This window comes from Argentina silus (genome assembly GCF_951799395.1).
Source record: "Argentina silus genome assembly, chromosome: 7".
Lineage (NCBI taxonomy): Eukaryota > Metazoa > Chordata > Actinopteri > Argentiniformes > Argentinidae > Argentina > Argentina silus.
This window is the reverse complement of record NC_139661.1, coordinates 15,767,636-15,784,341: the sequence shown is the minus strand read 5'-3', so window position 1 is coordinate 15,784,341 and position 16,706 is coordinate 15,767,636. Positions and strand designations below refer to the sequence as shown.

The 16,706-nt window shown below is 41.7% G+C and overlaps 1 protein-coding gene across 1 annotated transcript in view; it reads right to left on the bottom strand.

Moving 5' to 3' along the window:
- prdm6 (PR domain containing 6) overlaps positions 1-16,706 on the bottom strand; it is a gene marked incomplete at its 5' end in the record, with an annotated part of 31,094 nt that overhangs the window by 2,824 nt on the left and 11,564 nt on the right. Inside the window, 5 exons of the mRNA XM_083674182.1 lie at positions 116-292; positions 4,160-4,243; positions 5,941-6,286; positions 10,923-11,047; positions 13,569-13,696. Of these exons, the coding sequence (XP_083530308.1) occupies positions 116-292; positions 4,160-4,243; positions 5,941-6,286; positions 10,923-11,047; positions 13,569-13,696 (860 nt within the window). The remainder of the gene's footprint in view (positions 1-115; positions 293-4,159; positions 4,244-5,940; positions 6,287-10,922; positions 11,048-13,568; positions 13,697-16,706) is intronic.

Below are 16,706 nucleotides of genomic sequence, written 5' to 3'. Positions count from 1 at the left end.
GCTCATATGTCTGTATGGGCAAAGTGGGGGGACAGGGAGGTTAAAGTTAGTTAGTTAGATGAACAACATTCACAGTAATGGTGTGTAGGAAGCGATGGTACTCACTGTTACTTACTTGAATGGCTTCTCCCCAGTGTGTGTGCGGATGTGGTTGTTGAGCGTGGTGGCGCCGGCAAACGCCCGGCCGCAGTAGCCACACTTGAAGGGCCGGTCGCTGGAGTGGGTCACCACATGGTTCCGCAGCTCAGACGGCTGGGAGAAGGACTGGGAGCAGTGGCCGCACTGGTACGGTCTGGAAAACACACACACACACACACAGACACACACACACAGAAGCGCGCGCACACACACACACACACACACACACACACACACACACACACACACACACACACACACACACACACACACACACACACACACACACACACACACACACACACACACACACACCACTCTGGTTACCATGGCAGCCTGACCCTCATCAACAATGTGGGCCAGTTCATGACTCTGCCATCTATCAATGTGTGTGAGCATGTAGCCCTCTGCTAACGGTAGACACAGCAGGATGGACTGCTAACACGGTCCCACTTCATCTTATGATACAGATATTACCACTTAGACATTACATGGTTAAAAATATACAATCTCTATTACTTGTTTGTTTCCTTGAGATAAATTATAACAAGCATCATTATTAGGCATTACTAATTTTGGTACCAGATAGTTATTTTCATTAAAGTACTGTACCAGAAAGTATCCATTGTTACTATTTAATTCTATAGTATAATACTACATAAGTGAAACACATTTACAAATAATAAATAAACAGTGTAAATGGCAGTGGAAAGAGTACAGTAAAATACAGTGTTACAGCTAACAGTAGGCACAGTGGAGTGTCTCTGTTTCTTTCTCTGTTGTTACTGTCTGTCCTGTTGATTTGTTCTAGAATGCTCTGTTCTAGAATGATCCGTTCTAGAATTATCTGTTCTATAAATGCTCTGTTCTAGAACGCTCGTTGCTAATTCTCCTACTGATCCCTATTCATCATAGAGGGGTCTGATGACAAATCACACATTTATTGATAATCATCGACCACAGTGAAACACTTGTACAGCAGTAATTAGACTAATTAACTATTCAACTGTTCTATCAATCACATTCTTCGTATACAGAGAAGAGAGAGAGAGCTCTCAGGGTGAAGTTATTACTCAATTATTACACAAGACAATAATCACATCAATTCGATGCTCTGGTTGCTAGAACGCTGCTACTCAGAGTTAAAAACAACACATGAAGACACAGGACACGCAGAGTCTGTCCAGAGAGGGGTTCCCCCTATTTGGTTGAAGAAAACAGGATGATACAAATAGGTAAACAGTGTGTGCACCATGAATCACAGCCAATAGCGGTGCTGCGGACTGGGGGAAAGCTCAAGTAATAAGAACAAAAATAGTGTAATATAATCGAAAAATTCTCACAAGCAGTTTTCCACATAAAGCTGCAATTCCATGGGGGTTGTGTTCATTTATCAGTCCCGCTCTATAAAGTATGCCTCAGTGACTCGGAGCCCCATTTATTTGGAGGTTTTTCTATGAGAAGGTGCATTGATTGTGAATACTTTAGGGTGATTAATGTGTGGATATTATTTATTAGAGCAGCAGTGTGTGATTAATGTCAGGTTATTGTTTATTACAGCACTGAGGCCAGGGAGAGACCCATAGATAAACACCTCCATCATACACACACACGCACGCACGCACACGCGCACACACACACACACACACACACACACACACACACACACACACACACACACACACACACACACACACACACACACAGGGAACCTCTGCAGGGCTACGCAACCACAAACACACACACACACACACACACACACACACATGCTTGGTTGATCTATCCATTTTATGAAATAACAATGAAGTCTATCAATGAGTTTTAACTGGTCTGGCGTAAGGGCAGACATTTCCTATGATGCTAATAGTTATATTGCAACTCTTAAACAGATAATTCGCTTGACGTCTGACTACATCTCTGCATTTAACGATCGCATCATATTGTTTACTCACGTTAGTTGAGCCCTGTTTATACGATCAATGTCTTAATGAGACACACCTATTATTTTATTACAGTGATATTATATCGATACAAAGTAAATCCCTTTGTCTCTCTGTATCTACCAGTTACTGCTCTGTGATTGGTCCATCTCTGTAGTTAGAGGGAGATGACCCCTGGCTGGGCTGGAACAGGAGATATATATCACATGCCTCAACACATCAATACATAATCAATGACTCACAAAATCACTCTGTGGGAAAATATTTACACTACTCACTGAAAGGTCTTAGTTTGAACGTATCGATGAATCTATTAAATTCTAGTGTTGAGATAATGCGTCTCATCAGGGTACTGCGGTCATCAAACCGGCAAAGAGCAAAACGATGAGGTAATAGAATGTCATCAGAGTCAAATGGCATTGTACCACATGGAGGTTAAACCGGTTTATGAGGGAAGCATAGTCATATGTTCTTTATAAACTAAAAATATTATAATAAACCTGTTTGTCTTCCACCAAGGACCACATTGGAAAAAAGTGTTGTAAAATACTTTGATGTGTTATGTGGATTTGTACCTTTTACATTGTACACCAAATCAATCAATCAATCAATATAATATCAATATAAAATTATGGTTTTGAATCAAATTAAGGAGTTAGATTATAGCTAGATTATAGTTTATGAGGTAAAGCTAGTCATATGTTGATGATAAACTAAACTAGTGTTCAGTGATAGAGATGTCTGTGTTCACACTGCTATTGTGTGATGGTGTCCACTGTTCCCACTTCAGACAGCTCTCCAAAACATGACTCAACGGAAACTACAGCATCATAACGAGTGGATTGAACATACTGGTACGTTTAGCCGAATCAACATAATTACGTTTCTCTTCATCCTCATCATAACCCCCAGTATCCACTGTCAATACTGCAAGGACCAGGGTCGTATTGAATACGACACAAGTTATAGGAAATCTTTAGGGTCAATTTGTGACAACAAAAAAACATCTTGAACTGAGAAGATAAGACAATATCAATGTAGTGAAACCTGTAGTGCATGTGTGATGTCAATTCAAGAGAGTTATAAACAGGACAGGAGGACATTAAAATGTCTGTTCTTGAAGAAGTGGTCAAAGATGTCTTAAGAGCCACAACCTAACAACCAAACTGACATTACAGCATATGTCCTCAACTCTGTCAGCAACACTAAGGGACTAAACACACACTACAGTACCAGGAGTAAACAAACTAGTACTAAACAACCATGGCTGTTCATTGCGTATTAGAGTACAACAACATTGAGAGTGTAAAAATATAGTATTCCAGGTAAACGGTAGTACTACATAAGTACTAAACCATAGCTGTATTAAAGTAGATAAACGTTAAAGTACTAAACAACCATGGCTGTTCATTGCGTATTAGAATACAACAACACCGACAGTGTAAACATATAGTACTTGAGGTAAACAGAAGTACTGCATTACATCAGAACTGGACAACCATAGCTGTATTAGAGTATATCAATGTTACAGTACTAGACAACCATGGTTGTAGGGGGGCAGAATAGCGTATAACAACACAGAGAGTGTAAACATATAGTACTTGAAGCAAACAGAAGTACTGCATTACATCAGTACTAAACAACCATAGCTGTATTAGAGTATAACCTTATGTAAACAGTAGTACTACATTAGCACTAGACAACCATAACTGTATTAGAATATAACCTTATGTAAACAGTAGTACTACATCAGTACTAGACAACCATAGCTGTATTAGAATATAACTTTATGTAAACAGTAGTACTACATCAGTACTAGACAACCATAGCTGTATTAGAATATAACCTTATGTAAACAGTAGTACTACATCAGTACTAGACAACCATAGCTGTATTAGAATATAACCTTATGTAAACAGTAGTACTACATCAGTACTAGACAACCATAGCTGTATTAGAATATAACCTTATGTAAACAGTAGTACTACATTAGCACTAGACAACCATAACTGTATTAGAGTAGACACACGTTACAGTACTAGACAACCACAGCTGTATTAAGAGTATATAAACGTAATTACTGAGGTAGAAGACCTTCTGTGCTATGCACCAACACTTCTCTGCCATTAGCCACTCTCTGCAGAGCGATCCCTGGCCTTGACGCCCTAAGAACAGAGAAAACACAACCTGAGCACTAACACCCCCCCCGCCTTTCATTTGAAAATAAACAGCAAACATGATACCTATGCCTTGTACTGTAGGAGGCCATATTAGTCACTGTTTGTACTGTACATCTCACATGAAGCACATGCTGTACAAGCTGTACTGTGCATGTAATGTGTGATACTGTAACGGTCAGGGGAGGGACCTCTTTGAAGGCATCTGGTGTGAAAGTTGTACTGTAATATGGGTGGAATGGTAACTTGAGATCCGACCGCGTGAATTGAATCATCGTGCGCATTTCCCATTGACAAGATTTATGCAAATGTCAGAGATCTCGAATTTGGTTTCCACCCTAGAGTATATGTGAGATTATAGGGAATATTAAAGATATGAGTGGCCAAGCAAAACAAAACCGACTTCTTCTCTTCATCGACTGTCTGTATCATCATAACTATATTCCTCCAACATTGATGGATACGTCTGAAGTGACCAAAAGAAAAGAAAAAACAACTTCTGGGCCACTCCTGCGTACAGTAGGAACTCCTCGGCGAAAACCAGTCAGCAAAAAACAGATCGGCCAAAAGGATTTTTTTTCACCGCTGATATACAACCACAATTCATCTTCACCCCAAATGTACATATAAACTAAACATCAATAAATATGTATAAGCCAGGAGCCATAAAGCACAGCAGAGAACATTTTAAACAGATGCATTGGGTCATTTACCGGTGCTCAGAGCCAGTGCATCCAGATACCAACAGATCCTGATTCCCTTGTTCAGCTAAATTTTATCTGCACCCCCACTCCAGGTCATAAAGTTAAATATTGACAAACGCTCACATTGACTTCAACTCCTGGGTATCCCGGTAACATTTCTCTTCTGTATGAATATTAGTTTATTGAATAAGTGGCATCTGTTTTCCTGCGTGTCACAGTTAGGGAAGGTATTTCCTGGCGACAGCTGCAGTTGATTTATAGGTTTGTATGCTCCCAAGAAAAATAGGGCTAAGCAAAAATTTCCAATACATCCTCCGACCGTATTTAATTAAGTTGGAAGATGTTACACACTGTATTTGAACCCTGAGACCTCTCATGACAGGGGATGACCAAACCAATGGTCACGCAAATTATTGAAAAACAACAATACATTGTGTCTAAAGAAAACAACTCGTAAATCTCAGTGTGTTGTAAACGCTCAGCTAAGCAGATTTTTTGACACATATCTACTTATGCAATAAACCTCGGGGGAAACTCCAAACTTTTTAGAAATGAATGATTTTAGAAAAATCTTATAAAAATAAGACTGACAGTAGACCGTAGATGGCTCAGAGAACGTGGGTCTCCGGTACATCACGACATGGTCTATGATAGCACAGGGCCTGCTACTGAACCTTCACATAGATATGCACTGTCTAGAAAAGGTATGCAAGTCTGCTAGTTAGGATAGGGAATCATGTCAGCTCTCTGTGTTACATTGCTATCTACAACGATCATGGCATCTGTGATATCTATGGTATCAAGATATCTATCTATGGTGCTTGTGGTTTTAATGACATCATACGTATGACAGGCGTTAACTGGCAGGGTTCTGATTCCAATAGAATGGAATATAATCAAATCAAATAGAATGGAATAGAATCAAATCGAATAGAAAAGGATGGAATAGAATACCTATGTATCAAAGGATGGTTCCGTTACCTGTCAGGGTTCTGAGTGCACACGTGCATCTGCAGCAGGATGCGCTGGGTGAAGGTCTTGAAGCACTGGCCACACTTCCACAGGTGCCAGTCGCTGAACTCCGTGCTGAGCTGGGAGGTGGAGGTGGGGCTGGCCAGGACCCTCTGGTTCTTGGAGCTCAACTGGTTGTAGCCAGAGTCTGTGTGTCCGGCCTTGTCCATCAGGGAGAAGGGTCTGGAACAGGGGGAGTGGGGGAACACCATGGAGCGTAGCAGAGACACAGAGGAGGAACCTTTAGATGTCTTACTGAAGGGCTGCAGGGTCTCCTGTCTGGACATAGCCTCCATTACTGTGGCTGGGACATTCACTGGTGGAGAGAAACACAAGCAACAGAAAAACACATAAACAAACAAGATCAGAACAAATCAGACAAAACCATGGAACATTACACCATGTTAATGTGAGCTACAGTGCTGCTTGAACCTATGTGAACCCCTTGTGCAATTACACATTTTTTTTGTTTTTACCATGAAATCTTTATTTAATCAGAACCAGTCTTTTTTATCTGACATAACAGGTTTATATTTACCAATTCCATATGTTGGTTTAAAGGAAATCATGCGTGTAGTAGCAAAACTAAATTATAAAGAAATTAGTTCAGGTGCAAAAATAAGTGAATCCCATTGCATTGGTTAAATCAAGCAGGTAAGTAGAATCAGGTGGGTAAATAATTGGGTACCAAATGAACCAATCAAAGGAGAGATCTTTAGGAAAGAGTTTGGGCGGGACTCAGACATAAGAAACTTGGTCAGTTTTGTGTTACCCATACAGGTGAATGCAAAACACACCATGCCGAGATGAAAGGAGATCTCAGAGGACATCAGGAAGGGGGTAGTGAGAGCAGTCTGGGGAAGGCTATAAAATCATCTCAACAAGATTTGAGCTCCATCAGTCCACTGTGAGGCAAATCATTTACAAATGGAGAGCATTTAACATGACAGCAACTCGGCCTAGAAGTGGACGCCCTTCCAAAATATCCTCAAGAGCTACAAGAAAAATAATAAATCAGGTATAAGCCAACCCAAACATAACATCTAGAGATCTGCAGACCTCCCTTGCTGCATCTCAGGTAACTGTGCATGCTTCAACAATAAGAAGGACACTGAATCAAAATGGCATTCATGGGAGGGTTGCTAGAAAGAGGCCTCCATTGTTAAAAAAGAACCAAACTGCCCGTCTTAACTTCACCACCTGGACAAGCCTGAAGGTTTCTTGAAGTCTGTGGACAGATGAGTTTCTTGAAGTTCTGGACAGATGAATCCAAAATTGACCTTTTTGGTCACCTAACACTGCCTACCACCAAAAGAATCGTATCCCAACAGTCAAGCATGGTGGTGGGAATGTCAAGATCTGGGGCTGCTTTTCCTCCTCTGGACCTGGATGACTCCACATCATTAAGGGAACCCTGAGGTTCCAGGAGATCAGAACAGAACGTCCAGCCATCAGTCAAGGAGCTAAAGCTGGGCTGAAAATGGGTCTTCCAACAAGACAACGACCCAAAGCATTCAAATCTACCAAAGAATGGCTCAGGAGAAAGAAGATTTGTGTTTTCGATTGGCCAAGTCAAAGTTCTGACCTAAATCCAATCGAGATGCTGTGGCAGGACCTGAAGTGGGCAGTACATGCCAGACACCCTTCAAACCTTACTCAATTGGCTGAGTTCTGTAAGGAGGAGTGGGCAAAAATCCCTCAAAACAGATGTCAGAGACTGATTAGTGGCTATACGAGATGTTTACTCCAAGTTATCGCTGCAAATGAAGGTGCCACAAGCTATTGACTGAAGAGGTTCCCATATTTTTGCACACATGAAATCTCAGTTTTTGTTAAATAAACCACTTTCGTTAAATAAACAATGAAAAATATCTTTTTTTTTTGGTTTGTGTCCTTTATTATGAATTGGGGTTTAGATAAAGATTTTAAGTTCATTTTAAGTTCATTTTAATATTTTATACAAAAATAATGACCATCCCTGTAGGGCTCACAAACTTTCAAGTAGCACTGTATGTGATGTGGGTACTGTATATAGCTAGCGTAGCTGGTATAACATACAATAGTTAATTTAAAATAACATTTGTCTACTCCCTTGCCCTGAGTCAATTCGTTGATTTACATTGCAGAAGTAGATAACTCCTATAAGCAGAGCCAGAAGTTTTTCCTGACCACAAGTCTTAACCAGGATAAACTCTGTGCCTGCCGTACTGTACATGCGCCCCTAATTTCATCCAGACATTTGAGGTTTTGATGTTTTACAGTGAACAGAATAACTGTACACATCATAAACGACAAAAAAATGACATAAACGACATAAACGACATAAACGGCGCTTATCTTTCACCATCTCACCTCTGCCAGGCGCCGTCGGCAACAGGGTGAATTGATCTCATAATAACATTGCGTTGAGATAATGATGCCATTTATAAGATCTCCATGGCAGGTATTGACGTATGACGTATTACATCTCCTGAAAATTCTCCATTCGTTTTAGCTACAAACATTATAGACCAAAATCACCTACTGTACTGTATCTAATTCTAACGATATAATAAGTATGTTATTCAAATGCATGTGTGGAATATTTCATGTATGCACAGTGATTCCTGGTTTGTAGTATCTTAAAGGTGAAGCCAAGAATAATTGTTCATCGTTTATCGGACAATAAAGTTATTACATTATTCTATTCTATTATATTCCATTCTCTCTTGTCTTGGCTGTTTGAATCAGAGTCGTTAAGTGTTTCATTAATATTTTTCTGTGTGTGTGTGTGTGTGTGTGTGTGTGTTTGTTCAGAGTCAGATCATGACCTAAGCACAACAGCACAGATGAGTTCTATTCTCTGTGTAGCTACTGGATCTGCGACAACAGACCACTGGAGTCTCTCTGCATTCTGAACATAAACAGCTTGATTCTAGAATCTTCTCATTGTTGTTACAAGAACCATATGATGATGCTCCGTGATCTCTGACTACGTTGAGGCCGTAATAAGTCATCTCTAGACAAACCACATCCCTCCTTCCCCGCATTGTAACATGCTGTGTACAAAAACACACATTTACCAAACTGTAACGTGATACATGTGGGACTGAGGCTAAGCCTTTCTTATTTCATAAACGGGATGGGTTTTTATGTAATAAAAACTGAAATCGTATTTCTGGGCCGAGTTTTTTTTTTTTTTTTTTTTGTAAGATCTTAAGAAGACTGTTGAGCCTCAAGCTAAGGAAGTGTGATTGAAGCTAACTTTTGGAAATGTATGTAAACATTGCAGAGAAGTGGGACTTAAGCTGTACATAGCCTACTGTAGAAGAGGGCATTGACCAGGGGAGGCTGGTGGAGGTAGAAATCGGAGGACAGGCTCATTGTAATGCATGGAACGGAATGAGGAATGGTATCAAACATTTGTGCATGCATTACAATGAATTCCATACATTACAATGAGCCTGTCCTCCAATTTCTACCTCCCCCAGCCTCCCGGGGCAGTGGCCAATGATAGTCTATTTAACAGGACAAACTCACGCTACCTCACTCATTCAGCAGCAGTCAGTTTCTATTAACACACTATGGCTCTGCTTAGCCAGCTGCTAGCTGCTACCTACAATAGGTTGTATGAGGGTAGCCAGGTTAATGTGCAATCACCATCAGCTCAGCATCTGTTATGGGTCGAGTCTCCTTTAAGAAGGCTTTATGCAAGGAGTCATTGATTTATTTATGCTGAATCTGCTGATGATCGAGGAGATCACACTCTGCTCTCTCCTCTCTCCATTCTTCGCCACGTTTTAGGTTACACTACTGTATCTATCAAACTTATATACTGTACACTTTGGAAAACAGTTTATATGAAAAAGGCACTTGTCTAAACAGGGAGTCTGACGAGACTGAAGTAATAAAATGTTGAAACTGTAAACAGTGAACTGTCAGGCCTTGTCCTGAGTCCAAGACCTCCACTGGTCGACCCGATCCAAAGACACCAGACTGAACAGTATGGGGGCAGAGCCCTGGTTTACACTGAAAATACTCATTCATTGTCCCAAACGCTTCTTACCGGCCGACTAAACGTGTTAAAGAAGTGCCTCACCAATATCTGCGGGAACGAAAACACTATTGTCTCAATAAACCTTTTGTCTCTTCCATGAGCTGGGAAAACTTTGTTGAAAATTGAAAATAGCTGCTGAGGATCAACATTGCGTCATTTGCGTTTTTTTGTGCTTCATTATGAGAAAGAGAATTTTCCCTCCTGTTTTCACTGGCTGGGTTTGGTTAGCTCAGACAGATAAATCAGGCGTAAAGTACATTTGAGAGTGCACTATTTGTATTACTGCTTTTGTGGCTTAGTGACATTATGCCAGTAACATAGTTTTAGTCATGTTTCCCTAATAGAATTACACCGAAATCTGTTCATGGTTGTGAGTGGATCGCTGCCTATTGTTTTCGAGAAATAGAGACATCAACTTTATCTCCAAGCAAAAGGCCTTTAATAGAGTAGACTATGTAGGACTGCCCAGGAAGCCTGCACGCCATAAGACTGTGTTTGCCTGCTAAGCTGAAGTCTAGCCAATAACTCAGGCAGCTAACACTAGTCTTTAGGTCTGTGGTTCACCAAACCACTATACGTTACGCTGTATGTTTGTTTGGTCTCCCCTGTGCAAGGTAATTGAGACAGAACGATGATGGAAGAAATTAGTTGAGTTCGGAAAAAAAAATAAGATGGCTGAAAGTCATATCAAACAAAACATCTGAGCTTTAGAATATTCAGGGGAACAAGGAACGAGAGCAGTTAAGAGACCGCCAGAGGGAAGGAAGAGCATGAGAGGAACAGTGTGTGGCAGGGGTACTAAGGAAATGAGAAGGGAGAGAGAGAGAAGAGAGAGAGAGAGAGAAGAGAAGAGAAGAGAAGAGAAGAGAAGAGAAGAGAAGAGAAGAGAAGAGAAGAGAAGAGAAGCGGTGCTTACAGTTTTCGTCCTGTGCGATGCACTGTAGGGGGATGCCAAAGAAGGAGGTGTAGCTGTCGTTATACCAGACGAGGAGCTCTGTTCCTCTGGGGATGTCCATGCACGCTCGGTAGAATATACACAACCTGGCGAGGACAGAGAACAGGGCAGGGCTATGAGACTATAGCATGGTAGCATGATACATTACACCATCAACAGCACTATATCAAGATTCATGAACAAACGATGTCGGACAATAGAATGCAAAACAAAACTGATTAGAGGCGCTCAACGAGACTTGTTTCGCGTGTGACCGGCTATGTAATCAGGAACATGTATCAGATACTATTTCCACTTTAGCGGAGTTGAAAAACTCTCTGCTGCAGTGTGTGAGACTGAGGTTTTACAAGGGAAAACATGTCAGCCGTGAGGTAATGCTTATGTAATGAAGTAGACATAACGGAGATGGTTCAAACCTGGCTGCGTTAGCCTGCTGAGCTAAAGTTTCGGGCATTAGCCTTATTTAATGAGGCAGACACAAAATAAAGGACTGTACACATTTTGATGAAAGGGAAAGGTTCACTGCAGTAGTTTGTCGTTCCAGAGTAACTAACTCCTGGCGGTGGTAAGACAGAGCTCCACAGTACATGAACCTGCAGAATGTTCATGTGTTATTTTCAGCTGTTATTCCTCCAACTACTGTACATGTCTTTGGCGTCTTTCAAGAGCCCTCATGCTGAAATTCCAGATGTTTGCTACATTAGCACAACATAACCGCCATCATATATTTCAAGACATATCAGCAATAACAAAGTTTAAAAAACACACATTATCTTTAAACATTTTGACAAAAAATGTTCCTTTGGTCTCTGAGAGTCGCTGAAGCCTGTGAATTTTATTAATTCTTTCCACTGCCACGTAAAAATAAAGCAACGACAAGCCCATAAATCTAACACATCTTATAACCTGAAAAAAACCACACCAGGACTGTATACCCGTGTTGTATTTATACAAAAACAGCAAGTATACCATGTATTTTATACCCTTGTAACGTTCCGTCTCTCAGTTTGGCCTCAGTTAACATAAACACTGCAGCACACAAATAAATGGAGTGGGACTGCATGACTCAGTGGGCTGCTGAGAGAAGGCTGTTTTCTGAGCGATGGGTGGTCCAGCGCACTTATAGAGTGTAAATGTATACCATCTTTTACATGCCCTGCCCTGAGCCTTCAAACCCCTCATACACACACACACACACACACACACACACACACACACACACACACACACACACACACACACACAGCTCAGAGAGAGAGAGAGAGAGAGAGAGAGAGAGAGAGAGAGAGAGGAGAGAGAGCAAGTACATCAAAGGCATTTTTTTGCGTTTTGGATAATATTTCCCTTGCTGACATGTATTTAGTATTGTGGTTGGATGAGTCATAAAGACGACTGCGGGACGTCCCAGCGCTGCGCGGAGCTGGGGGAGGAGGTTGGTGGGGTGGGTGGGGGATGGTTTGGGGGGTGGGGGGGATGAGATGGTGGGGGGCGCAGTGAAGTGAAGCACATGCCAGTAGATGTTACTGTCGGAGCAAAAACAATACCGCTGTCCCAGGGTCGATCAATCACTAGGTGCTTTGAAGAGAATTCCATTTAGATATTGCAAATCATAACATGAGGAATTCAAACCAGCTGAGAGCCTGTGGAGGACACACATCCCTACATATTGTGGTGTATAGGACTGTCTGTGTTAGCGTGCCTATAGGACAGCTAGTTACAGTTACAACTGGAGTCTTGAGCGCACGTTTCGTCTGTGCTACATCACCATCAAGTCGTCCATCAGTCTTTACCTGGCCTAGCATGACACCATCATATTCTACAGAATGTACCTGTATGCCTACCATGAGACCATCGCACAGTTTTTACCTGTAATGTTGTATAAAGTGTATTTATTTTACCTGTACTGTACGACCATCATGTTAACAGTATTAACATGTAGTATTATATAGTATTACTGTAGTATTAGCCAGTATTACTGTAATATTGGACAGTATTAGTATCAGACAGTATTTACCTGTAGTATCATATAGTATTACTGTAGTATTAGCCAGTATTAGTTTCAGATGGTATGTCTGTAGTATCAGACAGTATGCACCTGTACTGTAGTATCAGACAGTATTTACCTGTACTGTAGTACCAGACAGTATTTACCTGTACTGTAGTATTAAACAGTATTTACCTGTACTGTAGTATCAGACAGTATTTCCCTGTACTGTAGTATTAAACAATATTAGTACCAGACAGTATTTACCTGTACTGTAGTATTAAACAGTATTTACCCGTACTGTAGTATCAGACAGTATTTCCCTGTACTGTAGTATTAAACAGTATTAGTACCAGACAGTATTTACCTGTACTGTAGTATTAAACAGTATTTACCTGTACTGTAGTATCAGACAGTATTTACCTGTACTGTAGTATTAAACCGTATTAGTACCTGACAGTATTTACCTGTACTGTAGTATTAAACAGTATTTACCTGTACTGTACTATCAGACAGTATTTACCTGTACTGTAGTATTAAACAGTATTAGTACCAGACAGTATTTACCTGTACTGTAGTATCAGACAGTATTTACCTGTACTGTACTATCAGACAGTATTTACCTGTACTGTACGACCATCATGTTCTGCTCGCCACAGTGCCGTGCACAGCGGATATATCTCATCCAGCTGGACTTGCTGGGCTCGTTGCCGTCTATAAAGTGCTGTAACGTCCCCTCCTGGTCGTAGATCTGGAAGGCAATGGAAGGGAGAGAGGGAGGGAGGGAGGGAGGGAGGGACGGACGGACGGAGGGAGAGCTGTTAAAGAGGAATAATGTTTAGGTCCTTCACAGTACAGTAAGTGTGCTTTGGAAATGCATCCCTGTGACTCTTAATGACAACAACATTTATTGAAATAGCCTGTGTAACACAGCTGATTAGTAACCTTGCCTAAGACCTGAAGACTTGCGTTAGCTCCCCCAGATAATGTCTCAGCTTTAGGTCAGTGGGCTATGGAGTTAGGGGTGTTATGACCCTAGATATAGAACAATTCTATCTGTTGAAAGATAACTGTTCTATCTTGATGGTTATAACTGCCAATGCATTCAAGAACAAACACAATAGTGACAGATGGCTTACGACAACAAAACAATTTCTGGGAAAAAATATATATTTCTTCTGGTGGACGGAGGACATGTTTGTCAGCAGCAGCGATCATGGCCCCCTAACAGCCTTGCAACAGCGGCCTGGCCTTCAGAAGTGTAAAACAGCTTTATCTGTCTGTGTGTATCCACCATGCAGCGGAGCACAGAGACATCCGAGCCTTGTCACCGTGACGACCAGGATAGCCACCAGCTGAAAGGATGAGATTTCATCACCCTGGTAACCCCCAGCATAACCTCTGACATCTAGTTTGTCGTTACTCTCCTCCTCTCTGTCCCTGTCCTTATCCCTCTCTCCTCTCCTCTCCTCTCCTCTCCTCCCCTCCCCTCCCTTCATCTCCTCTCCCCTGCTCTCCTCTCCCCCTCTCCTCCCCTCCACTCCTTGCCTCTCCTCATGTCCTCTCTAGTGAACCCCTCAGGCAGTGACAGTATGATAGAGTGTTGTGGACACAGCTTACACTGGAGTGTTCTGTTACAGCAGGACTGGGCAGGGCAGGGTTACCACGACTACCACTACTGCTGTATCTAAATGACCACCTCACCACATCCATCTTCACAAGACCAGATGAGACATTATTGTATAGTGCTATATAGTTACAGTACAGTTTGGTGTTGAGAATGATTGTGAATATGATTATAGAAAATGCAAAAATCTTTGTAAAATTGTTGGATTGAAGGCATCATTTCGACTAAATTGTTAGCACTTGAAAACACAAATTGCTATCTTAACTCTATTCTATAATGTAATGAATTCGTAGATTTAAACAAATACCTAGGTAAGGGATTTAGTGCCTCAAAATGTGCCAAAAAACATGGCAATTCTGTGTCTTAAAAAACATTGCATTACAACAACCAATACAGTCTATATTCCAATGGAGCGTTTCCAAGCACACATCTCTACTGTATTCCTGCAGATCCCCCTGGCCGCTGACCCAGGGAAGCCAAGCAGGGCCTCATCAGCCCCTGGCTTGTGATCAGAGCCAGCCGGCCAGCCAGACAGCCAGCCAGACAGCCAGACAGCCATCCAGACCGAGCCAGCCTGCTGAAACCCCCGCTGAAGCCACTGAACCCTTCACTGCCCAAGCCCAACAGGACAAACAGGACACACAGACGAGAAATGTGTCCAGTTGAAAAACTCCTGACAGTCCATTCATCCTGCTGGCCCATCCTGGGGAGCTGCCGGGCCCACTCCTCTGATCCACACACTTTGATGCTGGAGCGTTACCACGGCGCCCTGCTGAGGACAGGGCCCCTCTCTCTCTATCTCTCTCTGTCTCTCTCTATTTCTCTCTCTGTCTCTCTGACTCTCACTCTCTCTCTCTCTATCTCTCTCTGTCTCTCTCTATTTCTCTCTCTGTCTCTCTGACTCTCTCTCTCTCTCTCTCTCTGTCTCTCTCTATTTCTCTCTCTGTCTGTCTCTCTCTCTCTCTCTATCTCTATCTCTATCCTCTCCCCAAACCATTCTTCTCAAACTCCTCTCCCCTCTCCTCAAACCCCTCTCCTCAAACCCCTCTCCCCTCCCCCAACTCCCATCTCACCCAACCTAGAAAGAAACAATCTCCTCCTGTCTTTGTATCTCCAAGAAATATTTTCGCTGTTAAATCTGTTTTTTTTTCTTCTCCTCCCTTTTTTCTTTTTTTCGTCTTTCCTTTGTTCCAGCTGGTCAACAGCAAGGGATGTTTATAGTTCTGATATTTATGTTGATATTTTTTGGTCTCTCTGCCTTCTGCAGTGTCCACATATATTTATGAGGGGGATGGTTTTTCTCTCCTCTTTCTGAGTATGATGGAGTGATCTGGCCCCCAGCCGGCTAGCCTATCAGGGTTGCGGTGTCTCAGCCGAGGTCATGTTGTTCTAAGTTGTTACATTAGTCCGATTACAAACACATGCTTGTCAGTAGGAAAACGCTTGTCCCATTTGCTTTCTGTGTGCTTGGATTCAAAACATAACAATGTTGCAGGAAAGTGTAAGAAATGACAGCTTTGACTGTCTATGGATAAGTGTATACCCTTCTCTTTTTACACAGGCTCTTGTGTGTCAGTTGATCTTACACAGCACATGGCCGAACATATCGTAACGCATTCTGCATCACGCACGTACCTCACACAATCACAGCTTTAGGAATTCTCTTGAAGCTAGAGACCTTATGAAGCTAGACCTTATGAAGCTAGAACTTATGAAGCTAGACCTTATGAAGCTAGAACTTATGAAGCTAGACCTTATGAAGCTAGACCTTATGAAGCTAGACCTTATGAAGCTAGAACTTATGAAGCTAGACCTTATGAAGCTAGAACTTATGAAGCTAGACCTTATGAAGCTCGTGCTTATGAAGCTAGACCTTATGAAGCTACTGTAGACCTTATGAAACTATAGAGCCTATGAAGCTGGACCTTAAAAACCTAGACCTTCTGAAGTTAGTCCTTATGAAGCTAGAGACCTTATGAAGCTAGATCTTACGAAGCCAGCCCTTATGAAGCTATATACCTTATGAAGCTAGTCCTTATAAAGCTAGACCTTATGAAGCAAGACCTTATGAAGCTAGACCCTATGATGCTAGACCTTACAAAGGTAGACCCTATGATGCTAGACCATATTAAGT